General features: G+C 38.9%; 1 protein-coding gene across 1 annotated transcript in view; it reads right to left on the bottom strand.

Moving 5' to 3' along the window:
* CATSPERE (catsper channel auxiliary subunit epsilon) overlaps positions 1-13,329 on the bottom strand; it is a 105,568-nt gene that overhangs the window by 86,783 nt on the left and 5,456 nt on the right. Inside the window, exons 3-4 of the mRNA XM_030558353.1 lie at positions 9,522-9,595; positions 5,830-5,899 (exon numbers count right to left, since the gene is read on the bottom strand). Of these exons, the coding sequence (XP_030414213.1) occupies positions 5,830-5,899; positions 9,522-9,595 (144 nt within the window). The remainder of the gene's footprint in view (positions 1-5,829; positions 5,900-9,521; positions 9,596-13,329) is intronic.

Raw genomic sequence — 13,329 nt, 5'->3', positions numbered from 1 at the left:
GTCTTTGTGCCACCCTATCTGAAGGTATATAAAGATGGAAGCCACAATTACCACTTGTGACCTGGTGAAATGGGATGTCCTGGGTCCCCCCTACCTGAGGGCTATAGGCAGTGAGCAGGAACTCAGCAGTATATGTTGCAAGCTTCTTTAATCCCTTTACACAAAATTTCTGTGTTTTATTATTTTAATTAATGTTAGGTCACTTTTGCCAAGATTTAAGCCCTTTGTACCCTTTTTTCTATCCAGGGTTCCACTGCGCATCTCCCCCTTTGTTACAAGGCATCATTGAGATGGTATAGGGAGCACAATCCTGAACACTGTTCCATGTGCTCACAGGGTGAGAAAGTTGCCTCAAGTGCCATCTGGTGGAGGTAGTTATGTAGGCCTCATTCCTTCCAAGATGCTTGTGGTGAAGTAGAGACACCACCCACCAGCATGGAAAGGGTTAAGGAGAGCCTTTGGGCCCAGCAAGCCCCACCCTGTAATTCCCACAGCCAATGCCAGGCCTGGCAGGAGAGAAAAGGAGGGAGCCTGGCTCAGTTCAGGGCTGACCAGTGAAGAGGCAGGAGCTAGCTATCTCTCTACCTGAGGGAAGGGTCACTAGCTTGTTGGCTGAGGCAGCCACCAAAGACCAAGCAGTGTTGTCCTGGCAAAGGAGATGGAGAAAGAGGCCTAGGAACACCTGGCTTGAGAGGAACCCTCGTAACTGAAGCAGAGACCTGGGGTGAGGAGGAAGGCATTTTCTGACCCTACCAAACTTATGACTGCTGCACCTGGAGGAACCTGGGACTGCAGGAGGATGCTACCCAGGGTCTATGAGGGGACACTACTAAGAGACCAGGCACCACAGGGCTACATGCTCCAAACTAAAAGGACCACGGTAGGAAGTAGCCTGCTGGGAAGTCCCCTACTCAAGGGTGATTCACACAGAGCCCTGGGCTGGGACATGGTGAAATGGGACGTCTTGGGTCCCTCCCTACCTGAGAGGCTGAGGCCCTTTGACCACAGAAGCAGGGGGCAGGAAGCTAGGTACTCCGACCACTAGGCTGACTGGCCCTCCAAGCCCCATCCCTGTCCCCTGCCCATTACAGTGCTCTTCACAAAGTTTCCATGATAGTTGATGTCAAGGTTTTGGTCATCAACAAAGTGGGCTCCATGCTTAAAGAAAGCCTGATCCCTAGGGATTCTTTGATGGCATCCCATAAAAGGAGATAGTCAGGGTACATGAGCAACTTTAGTGGACACACCTATGTAGAGAGTTTCTAGCTTGCACTTTAGAGGGCATAGACATAAAACAGAGTGGGGACCCATGAAAAAAAAGATTGATAAAAAGCTAAATTTATTTCTTCCCCTCTTTGGGGTGATTTAAAGAGTATGTTTAAATGTTCTTTATTGTATAAAACACTCAATTGTTAGTAGAAAATTTTAAAATAACCACATCCCACTGAGCTCCCTCCTCCCAAAATACTGTGTATTTTCTTGATAAAATAAAATAAAAAAAATAATCCTAGTCAAATCCCAGGAACTTCAAGGAAAGCTTAACTAAAATTCTGTGGCAAGATCCCCGCAATCAGTGGCACTCCAATGCAATAGACTGAAGATTCTGTGACTGGCACAAATAAATTTAAAACTGAGGCTTCTACTTAACTAAATATGAATATGAATTATGCATTCACTATAGTATCAGATCACATTATTTAATTTGACATTAGAATCAATGTACCCTGCTCCTCATTTGTTAACTTTCTTTGTATTGCAAAATTTGATACAAAAATCCTTTACAGTATCATAGATATTTGGGAGGAAGATGAAGGTTTTGGCTGTTCGATAGGAGACAGTTGGGTTTTGACATGAGGGAAGATCCAGGAGGCAGTTCAGGTTTGTCAGGCAAGCACATTCCTGGATATTAAAATTAGAAGCAAAAGACATAACAATATAAGAATGGGCATATTGAGACAGACCAGTGGTCCATCTAGCTCAGTATCCTGTCTTCTGCCAATGCCAGATTCCTTAGACAGAACAAACAAAACAGGGCAATTACTGAGTGATCCATCTCTGGTCATCCAGTCCCAGCTTCTGGCAGTTGGAGGTTTAGAGACACTCAGAGCATTGGGTTGCATCCCTGACCATCTTGTCTAATAGCCATTGATAGGCCTATCCTCCATGAATTTATCTAATTATTTTTTTAATCCAGTTATACTTTTGACTAGGGCTGTCAGTTAATCACATTTAACTCACACGATTAACTCAACTAAATTAATCGCGATTAAAAAAATTAATCATGATTAATCGCACTGTTAAACAATAGAGTATCAATTTAAATTTATTAAATATTTTGGATGTTTTTCTACATTTTCAAATACATAAATTTCAATTACAAAACAGAATACAAAGTGTACAGTACTCACTTTATATTATTTGTATTACAAATATTTGCACTGTAAAAATGATAAACAAAAGAAGGAGTATTTTTCAATTCATCTCATACAAGTACCATAGTACAATCTCTGTCATGAAAGTGCAACTTACAATGGTAGATTTTTTTTTTGTTACATAACTGCATTCAAAAACAAAACAATGTAAAACTTTAGGGCCTAGAGGCCCACTCAGTCCTACTTCTTGTTCAGCCAATCACTAAGAGAAACAAGTTAGTTTACATTTATGGGAGATAATGCTGCCCGCTTCTTATTTACAATGTCGCGAGAAGGTGAGAACAGATATTTGCATGGCACTCTTGTAGCTGACAATGCAAGTTATTTACGTGCCAGATATGCTAAACATTCGTATGCCCCTTCATGCTTTGGCCACCATTCCAGAGGACATGCTTCCATGCTGATGACACTCTTTAAAAAAATATGTGTTAATTAAATTTGTGACTGAACTCCTTGGAGGACAATGGTACTTCTCCTGCTCTGTGTTTTACCTGCATTCTGCTATATATTTCATGTGATAACAGTCTCAGATGATGTCCCAGCATGCCTTTTTAAGAACACTTTCACTGCACATTTGACAAAATGCAAAGAAGGTACCAATGCGAGATTTCTAAAGATAGTTACAGCACTTGACTCAAGATTTAAGAATCTTAAGTGCCTTCCAAAATCTGATTGGGACAGGATGTGGAGCATGCTTTCAGAAGTCTTAAAAGAACAACACTCTGATGCAGAAACTACAGGGCTTGAACCACCAAAAATGAAAATCAACCTTCTGCTGGTGGCATCTGACTCAGATGATGAAAATGAACATGTGTCGGTCCGCTCTGCTTTAGATTGTTATTGAGCAGAACCCGTCATCAGCATGAACACATGTCCTCTGGAATGGTGGTTGAACCATGAAGGGACATATGAAACTTTAGTGAATCTGACATGTAAATATCTTGCAATGCCGGTTACAACAGTGCTATGCGAACACCTGTTCTCACTTTCAGATGACATTCTAAACAAGAAGCGGGCAGCATTATCTCCTGCAAATGTAAACAAACTTGTTTGTCTGAGTGATTGGCTGAAGAAAAAGTAGGACTGAGTGGACTTGTAGGTCTAAAGTTTCACATTGTTTTATTTTTCAGTGCAGTTATTTTTTGTACACAAGTCTACATTTTTAAGTTAAACTTTCACGATAAAGAGATTGCACTACAGTACTTGTATTAGGTAAATTGAAAAGTACTATTTCTTTTATTTTTTACAGTGCAAATATTTATAATGAATAAATATAAAGTGAGCACTGTACACTTTGTATTCTGTGCTGTAATTCAAATTAATATACTTGAAAATGTGGAAAATATCCAAAAATATTTATATAAATAGTATTCTATTATTGTTTAACAGCACGATTTTTTTTAATCGCATGATTAATCACAATTAATTTTTTTAATCACTTGACAGCCCCACTTTTGACCTTCAACACTTCCCCTGGCAATGAGTTCCACAGGTTGACTGCATATTGTGTGAAGTACTTCCTTTATGTTTGTTTTGCCTATTAATTTATTTGAGTGACCCCTAGTTCTTGTGTTATGTGAAGGGGTAAATAACACTTCCTTATTCACTTTCTCCACGTCATTCATGATTTTATAGACTTCTGTCATGTCCCCCTCTTAATAAAATAGATAATGATAATGGTAATGTTGATAATGAAATTTGCATTATTAGAGTTATTGAGGTGGCTTAAATACTGGCCAGGTCACTGACAGTGTTCAATCCCTTCCAGTCAAAGTTCAACATAAACACAAAACGAAAGAATCTTCAGTGCTGCTGGGCTCAGTTTTTAGCCTCCTTTTTTCAGGAGGACCCCAACTGCAGTGGTTCGTCTTAACACCCACCCAGCCACCCACAGGTTCATGGTAAAAAAACAAACTAATAGTCAAGGACAGGCCTCATCTCCCACAGGGAGGTCCTAGCGGATCACAGTCTTCAGTCAGCTCCTGGCTCTACCCAGGTTTCTCACCCAACAAAGGAGCTGCCAGTCTATTCTCCTTTCAAGTCCATTCACAAATGAGCTCTCTTTGTTCAAGTGCCCCCCTCCAAGACTGAAAGCTCTGCAGAACGGGGTGGAGCTTTTTGAGTCCACATCATCCTATTAACCTTGGCCAGTGTGGTGTTTGTATACCTCATCACACACCTCAATATGATGAATGGGGGCTGTTGAGACATCTCTGAGCTATTGATTCAGTCTGTCAGCAGACTCAGGAACACATCACTGCATTGGTTACACTCAGTTGACATTTGGAAGTTTTCTTTCACAACCATTAGGGCTAGAAAGATTTGATTCTGGAGAAATATTATAAAGCTAAACATAGAATCAGAAATATGGGACTGGAAGGGACCTTGATAAGTCATCTAGTCCAGTCACCGGCACTGGGTCAGGACTAAGTGTTATCTAAACCATCCCTGACAGGTGTTTGCCTAAGATGTTAATAAAAACCTCCAACAATGGAGATTCCACAATCTCCCTAGGTGATTTGTTCCAGTGCTTAACTACTCTTACAGTTAGGAAATTTATCCAAATGTCTAACCTATATCTCCTTTGCTGCAATTTGACCCTAATACCTCCTGTTTTGTCCTTGGTGGATGGATAAAGAGAACAATGTAACACCCTCCTCTTTGTAACAACCTTTTACATACTTGAAGACTGTTATTGTGTCCCCCGTCAGTCTTTTCTTCTCTAGACTAAACAAACCTATTTTTTTCCAATCTTTCCCAGTAGATTATGTTCTCTAGACCTTTCATAATTTTTGTTGCTCTTCTCTGGACTTTCTCCACATCTCTCCTAAAGTGCGCTGCCCAGTACTGGACACAGTACTTCAGTTGATGCCTGATCAGTGCTCAGTAGAATGGAAGAATTACTTCTAGTCAGGGCCGGCTCCAGTTTTTTTGCCACCCCAAGCGGCAAAAAGAAAAAAACGGAAAAAAACCAAACCCATTGAGCTGCCACCAAAGTGCGGCCGAAGAGGAAGACAGGGAGTGAAGGACCTGCCACTGAATTGCTGCTGAAAACTGATGCAGACTGATTGAGCTGCTGCCGAAGTGCCATTGCCACCCTGGACTTGCCGCCCCAACAATGGATGGACTGCCGCCCCTTTCTATTGGCTACCCCAGGCACTTGCTTCCTTCGCTAGTGCCTGGAGTCGGCCCTGCTTCAAGTGTCTTTCTTACAACACTCCTGCTAATATGTTCCAGGATCATTAACATTTTTTGCAACAGTATTACACTGTTGACTCACATTTAGTTTCTGATCCACTGAAGTGGACTCTGTGGCAAATATTGCAAAATCACTAAGACCACACGGACCTGACCACAGTGCACTATGAATTTCTTATAGTTATTATTGACAGCTTACCTCATTGTCAACTTTTGGTGTAATCTTGTGAATTCCAGGAACTGGACAGTGCAGTGTTGCTGTAGGTGAACTACAGTAATTAAAAAACAAACAGCCAGGTATTTAATATTAATTAACACTAGACATATGCACTTCTGACTGGTCCTCTCAGTCTTAACTTTTACTTAGGATCTAATTACTCCCCAACCTTCATCTTTCAAATTGAGCAAACCTTCCTCTTCCTTATTCCCCAACAATTCTTTTAATGTACTATCATTAGATTGCCTGTTCAGTTCAAAATCAATGTACTCAGCTTTGCAGCTTAGACCTACTCTACACACAGTCTTTGTACCCATGTCACTATTTCAGCTAGATCTGGTATTTTTTATATCATAATAGCTAAATGAGTACAATCCCTAGTGTGAACCCAGTTATGCCAGTGTACAGGTGACTTATACCACTATAGCTTATTCCCTTACATTTATGAGATTAAAGCCTGGTCTACACTTAAAATTTAGGTTGATCTAGCTACTTTGTTCAGGGCTGTGAAAAATGTCATGCCATCTGCAACATAACTAAGCCGAACTAAGCCCCATGTACCAATAGGTTGATGGAAGAATTCTTCTGTCAACCTAACTACTGCCTCTGGGAGAGGTGTATTTACTACAGTGAAGGAAAAACCCCTTCCGTCACTGTAGTAAGTGTCTAAGCTACTGCTGCACCATTGTAGCGTTTGTAGTGTAGATATAGCCTAAACTGTACATCACAATATAAAACACCTTTATACCAATATAACTGCATCCACATTATGGGGTCATACTGATTCAACTATATTAGTTTCAAACTGATATATTTAAAGTGGTATAAAAACTACATGTAGACAAGCCCACAGAGTGTGCTACACCCTTATAAAACATACTATATTTAAAATAGCTGTCTACCTATTTCATATCTCAACACCTGTGTAAGACACACTGTGGTATGAGAGATCTTTCAGCTGCTCTATTCTGTGTACGGAATACAGCATTAAAAACATTGCCCTGCCACCACTAGCTGAAGTGAAGGAAATATCAAAATTAAATATCTAAAATTAGGTAAAAATTGAAGTGTGACAGTGCATCCTAATATTAAGATGCATAGAGATGCATTAAGAAAATAAGAATTGTTTATAGTTATACGAATTTAATAATTAATAAAGACAGTTTTAAGCAGTTAGGACCAGGAATAATAAAATGGTAGTTGCAGGTAATCAGAGCCACAAAGATTAAAATGGCAGTCTTGGAGCAATTTGGCCTATAGCAAGCAGGCAGGCTGAGGTTAGATAAAGATTACTCCAAAACCTAAAGGGAGGGGTCGGTCATGTCAGGTGCAGGTTTTCAATCAGGTCCAGCTTTAATTGACAGATAGGTTAACATCTGTAATTGGTTAATAAGAATGGAGCAATCAGAGAGGACTTAAACATGATTGGAGGAGAGGTATGCTAATAATAAGGATTGAGGAAATAACCAAAGTAGGCCAAAAAGCATATATAAGGCAGAGAGCTGACAAGTTTGGTGACAGTGGTGGTATTGATGTGTGTGAGTGGAAGGAAGAGGTTGTCAGCAGAAGAAGCAGGAAGAGAGCAAAATCACTGAAGAGAGAAGAAGAAGGCTAGATTGTTATGGATCAAGAAATCACAGCAAGCACCAGCGGCAGTAGCAAAAAAGAGGTGGCAGAGGCACAGCAGCAGCAGCAGCCAGAGTAGAACAGTAGCAGCAGTTTGGCATTGAGACTGAACAGAAGGACCTTTTGACAGATCAGAGGGAAAAGAAGACTGTAGAAAGTAAGCATGAGAACTATGGTATAAGGAGCTAGGACATATGAGTGTGTTTGAGATACTAAAGTTGTACATATGTTACTATGTATAAAAGTATAGTGTTCTAATTAGAATTGCTGTCAGCATCCTACATGTGACTGATCACCGCATATAGAATGTAACCACTTGGAGCCATTTCAAAGTTACACATTGCAGCATTGAGTACTTGAATGTGCGTACTTGTGCTAATAGAATTTGTTTATGTTTCTTGATATATGCTTTGGTTCTTTTAAAAGATTTATTGTTTCAGGGAATATTGGTACATTAAATAAAGAAAATTTTTGTTTTCAAAGATTACTGCCTGAGTGTCAATCCTTTGAGCAGAAGGCTTTATCCATGACTACCCAAGGGTAAACAAAGTGAGTCTGTTCTGGGGGATTTCCTGAAGATCATAGGGGAACCCCTAGTAAAACCCTGGCAATTCCTCTATGGTGGGCCTTTCACCTACCAAAACAAACAACTGACAACTGAGTTACTGAAATAGACAAACCATTGTTAGGGTGCCTTAAGTCTGGATTTTGGTGGTAACACTTTGCATCTGGATTTGAATTTGCAATCTAACAATAATACATTCACCATTAACCCAGAGATGTATATGCCTGAATGTACAATCATTCAGATGTGTTTATTTAAATATGTGATAGCTGATTGTACATTCAAATAAGCTTACCAATACAATAATTTTAAAGACATAACACATATAAACACACACAGCAAGATAGATAAATTAAAGCTGCAGTGGAAACCACAACTTTTTACGTGACTTTTGCTTATCAAAACTTTCAGCCACAATGCTGCACTAGTGTAACTTTTATGTACTCCCTCTACACTTTGTTGGATCTCAGTGCTATGCAGATAAGAGCTGTAGTACCTCCCTCTGTTAATTTGAAATCTTTTTAAAGATTGTATCATACTCTGGCTAAACAGTCATTTAGGGGCAGAGATGCTTTTTTAAAAAAATGGTATTTTTGGTTTCCTACTCCTAGTGTAGCTGGGTCTAATCTGGAGCTCACAAATGCATTACGTATCTTGGCTATTAAATTATCAGATAAGAATACCTAGATAAAAAAGATTGTGTCTTGTCAGTCCCACTCGCTTAACAGTATGTATCTAGAAACCTTTGTGCAATCTAATGTCTAAAATAGGGTCCTCCTCCTGCAGACCCTAGCTGCTCCAAATGTAAGGAATCAGACATGTTTCTAGTTAAAAATACAATTTGGCACTTATGTTCTACAGTGATAGACTCCTTACATCTCTGGGATATAAAGAGATTATTTCTACAGCATTGTTCATGTAAATACACTGGACCAAATAAAAAAAAACAAAAAACCTCAAGAACATAAAATGTTGCGCAATTCTTAATTTAGGTATACATATTCAAGTATTTATCAATCTTTTTGGCTTAAGGTTTCCTCACATGTACAGTACATAGGCAAGGAAGTTTAGGAGAAATAGTATACATAGAACTACTTTGTTTTGTATATGTCAATGCCTAATTCTATATTCCATTACATTGATAAATATTTAACTTACAATATAAATTGTATAGAAACCTCAGGATCAGCTTCTGTCTCCTCCGCAAATCTCAACCCACAACTCCTATTCTGAAACAAAGGATCTGTACTTCATAATTCTTAAGGGAAATAAAAATAAGATTTTGTTTTCCAACAGATCTCCAAATGAGTGCACATGGCCAGGCTTAACAGAAGCCCATCTTACTTGAATGTGTATATAGACACTACCTTCTCAGACTTTGGGTGGAATTTTCAAAAGTATTCAGAATTGACCTAACTCTGCTCCCAATAAAGTCAATGTGAGTTACCATTGTGCCGTTATTATTCACTTTTGAAATCCTTACCTTTTATTTGTAACAGTACATGACGGAGAAATGTCCCATTCCCCAAATGAAGGTCCTTCATACTCTAAATATATCTAAACAAAGAGTAGAGAACTTAGGGTAGCACATACAAATATATAATCCGTTGCATTATATCTAACTGTATAGTGGTTTTAAAATCATAATGTTCTTTGACCAGGTTTTTAATTATTACACAAAAATGATTAAACTCTTTAAATATTAAAAATACCTAGGGACAATTCAAACTTAAAATTGTATTTACTATGGTATTAAATGCAATCTTCTCCCACTGCAGTCAATAATTTCAATGGGGAAAAAAATGGACTGAATTATATAAGGCACACTACAAAAATAAAATGGCATGTCTTCTATAAAAGTAGCAAATAAGGTTTTGAATTACAACTACTGTTTCTGACGTCCCTGTTAGCAGAGCAGGAAATCTTGTTGCAAAATGCAATCTTTGTGACACCCACACTAAGCAGGGCCAGTGAGTGTAAACTAGTTTTCATCTTGCTCTTTGTTCTTTAGTCCATTACATCGGTAAAGATTTCTGTTTTCCACTATGGGAACAGTTCACTACTGCCAAGGCCATCATCACACAACAAAAGCACACTCAAAACTGCCTTTGAGCTTTTTAGATGGTTCTCTGCAATGGGCCAGAGAAACTGTTGTCAACAGACAAGGCATCCCCTCCCCTTAGTGCATAATTTTACTCCACTGAACTCTCATGCCTGGTGCCAGAGAAACAAAAGATTAGAGGACTGGCAGTTTAATAAAATCTGAATTTCCCTCCTAGTAGTGCAGAGATTTACTAACCTTTTCAACTTCATTTGCTTTTTAAACTGTTGACGTATACAATGGTGTGTCCACAAGTGTGTTCACAATCACTGGTGGTAGCAACAGTGGGATTTTTTTTTTACCAAGAAAATGGTTCTAATTCAATTACTAAAGCTGACTGCAAATGATTTTGAGAACTGCACCATTTATTCATACATTGCGATACTGAACTGGTGCAAGCTGTGAAAAACTCATAAATTACTAACATGGAAATGCAACATTAGAAAAATATTAAATCTGTTTCACCTGTCTTTTAATGCAATGTAGCAGCAGTTAATAAGGAGGAAGAGCTAGTACCATATAACCAGTCAGCTCTGTAGATGACCAGCAATTTCTCTACAGGCCACAATTTGAGAAACAGTGTTACAGCATTTTTCTTTTATTCCCACTTTTATCCTTAACTTTCCTTTTTGATTATGGGTCTGTTGTGGAAAAGACCACCACCTATTCGATTTTGGTCAGACAGGTCGAGGCACCTTTATTGATAAAACAAGAGTACAAGTACGCATACAGGGAGAGACAGAAAATCCCATGCAATGGGAAAAATTGCTCTGTCCCTTACAATTTTCACCAAACTTATAAAGGCTAAAACCACAAAATGTCATATTGATTACACAAGTTATTTGCTTATTTTTGGTAGTTAATATTGCATATCAGCAGGTTATTTACTGTAAATTCAGCTTGGAGTATTTCCAGTTAGGGGCTTTTGCAATTACATTGTCTTATGACTTCTTGATTGCGAATACATATTCCACAAGCTATTAGCATATTGCGTAGGTCACACATTTTGGCAGTGATTAAGCTGGTCACTTGACAATGCCACCTGGCAATTTTCTATAAGCAAGCAGTCTTATTATGCTATATTTTGCTTAAAGCCAGACTGGCAGGAAAAGACCCCTGGTCCCTCCCTGCTTAGTTCCTCTTTTGTCAGTGTTCCATACCCATTTTCTTAATACTTGGTTTCCTCTCCACTCAGTGGGTCAGACATTACTGATAAACAAGTTAGGCCTGGATATATGGGCCTATAAACCAATAAAGCTAAAAGCATTTATAATTATTACAATATTATATATCAATGTCAGGGATCTGCAGCCGGGACTGATTTGCCTTATTATTTCAATCAGGGTCCCGCAGCAGTATCCATGGCAGTGACAGCAAATTCTTAGGCACTGGTTAAACAAGATTTTATGAAAACAAAAGTTTACCAGTATTTAATTATATCTGAACCCTAGATGCTCATATTACTATTGGGGACCTACAACTAGGGTACTTGATCGTACATGGTCTTCAATCAGAACCCTAGGGCAGGAGCCACACCAGTGACAGCAAGATTCTAAAGGCAGTGACTAAACAAGGGCAGAAAGCTACAAGTATTCAGTTATATATCAGGACTACAGATGCCTGTATTACTGTTGGTAATCCTCCACAAGAGTACTGTTTGTGCATTATTTTCCGACCAGAACCCTAGGGCGGGGTCCACACCAGCAACAGCAAACCTTTAGAGGCAGTGGCCGAAGATGGCCCGAGTTGGCCAACACTAAAGCTACATATAAAGGGTGGGGGTTATGATTCCTTACAGGATCTGACCCTGTTCCCACTGAAATCACTAGCAAAACTTCCATTGGCATCAACAGGGGCAGTATTGAACCCTAAACAGGTTAAAGTTGAATTGATGTACTGATCAGACACACATTCACTGGTTAATTTAAACAGATATATAATCATGCTGGTTTGAGATGTCCCTACCTCACTGCCAGAAATACATAGACCTCTACCTCGATATAATGTTGTCCTTGGGAGCGAAAAAATGTACCGTGTTATAGGTAAAACTGTGTTATATCAAACTTACTTTGATCCACCAGAGTGTGCAGCCCCACCCCCCCGGAGCATTGCTGTATCGCATTATATCCAAATTCGTGTTATATTGGGTCGCGTTATATTGAGGTAGAGGTGTACTTTGGCCTACAGATGTGACCATTCTAAATATCTCTCCAGTATATTTAAATGGAATGGAATGAACACGCACCTCTCCCTCCACTTGTAATCACTGATTATCTACTAACTGTTCCTATATGAGAGTTGCCTCTTATCTCCCAAGAAAGTATATCTGCATGTAAAGCTTTAGTGTGTCCAAATTAAAATTTGAAATAGATATAACTATTTTGGCTACACATCTTCCACCAATAATTTTGTTAAATTTGAAAAGACAATATGACCTAAGCTAACAGTTTTATCATACACCTCTCCTGTATATTAGAAAGACATAAGTACTGTTACACTTATTATGTAACATATATTTTTCTTGTTTCTCTCACTTAAAAGTGAAAATAAATAATAAAACAAAATGAACAAACGCAAATGGAAATCTCTGAACAGTTTTGCACTCAGGCTTTCTCTAAACTACCAAAAGTGCTTGTTCTTGACAATGGGTATCAGCAACTGTATTTTTTAAACTTTTGTCAGGATTTAGCATATTTCATATCCATATGATTGAATGGTATGGTTAATTAAACCCATGTGAGAAAATGTAAGGGAGTAAAGCATTGGTTAGGTGATCTTACTCTATATAACCTGGTAAAGACCCAATGTTTATTTAGTGGATAATTGATTAAGAATGTATAAGTAGAAATATAAACAATATATGTGTAGGTTTTGTAAGCTTGCATACAGTAACTACTCACTTAACGTTGTAGTTATGTTCCTGAAAAATGTGATTTTAAGTGAAATGATGTTAAACGAATCCAATTTCCCCATAAGAATTAATGTAAATAGAGGGGATTAGGTTCCAGGGCAGCTTCCCCTACTTTGCAAGCACCAGGCGCGGGGGGCTTAATCCTCAGCCCGCCCACTCATCCCTTCCTCCAAGCCTCCACCCTTGACCTGCCTCTTCTCATCCCTCACCTCCTCCCCCTTTACTTTGCACGCTGCGTCCTGGCTCCTCCCCCTCCCTTCTTAATGCCACAAGCCAGCT

Source organism: Gopherus evgoodei, chromosome 3 (assembly GCF_007399415.2).
Source record: "Gopherus evgoodei ecotype Sinaloan lineage chromosome 3, rGopEvg1_v1.p, whole genome shotgun sequence".
In the NCBI taxonomy this organism is placed as follows: domain Eukaryota; kingdom Metazoa; phylum Chordata; order Testudines; family Testudinidae; genus Gopherus; species Gopherus evgoodei.
The sequence above is the reverse complement of the archived record's forward strand: the minus strand, read 5'-3'. Positions and strand labels throughout refer to the sequence as shown.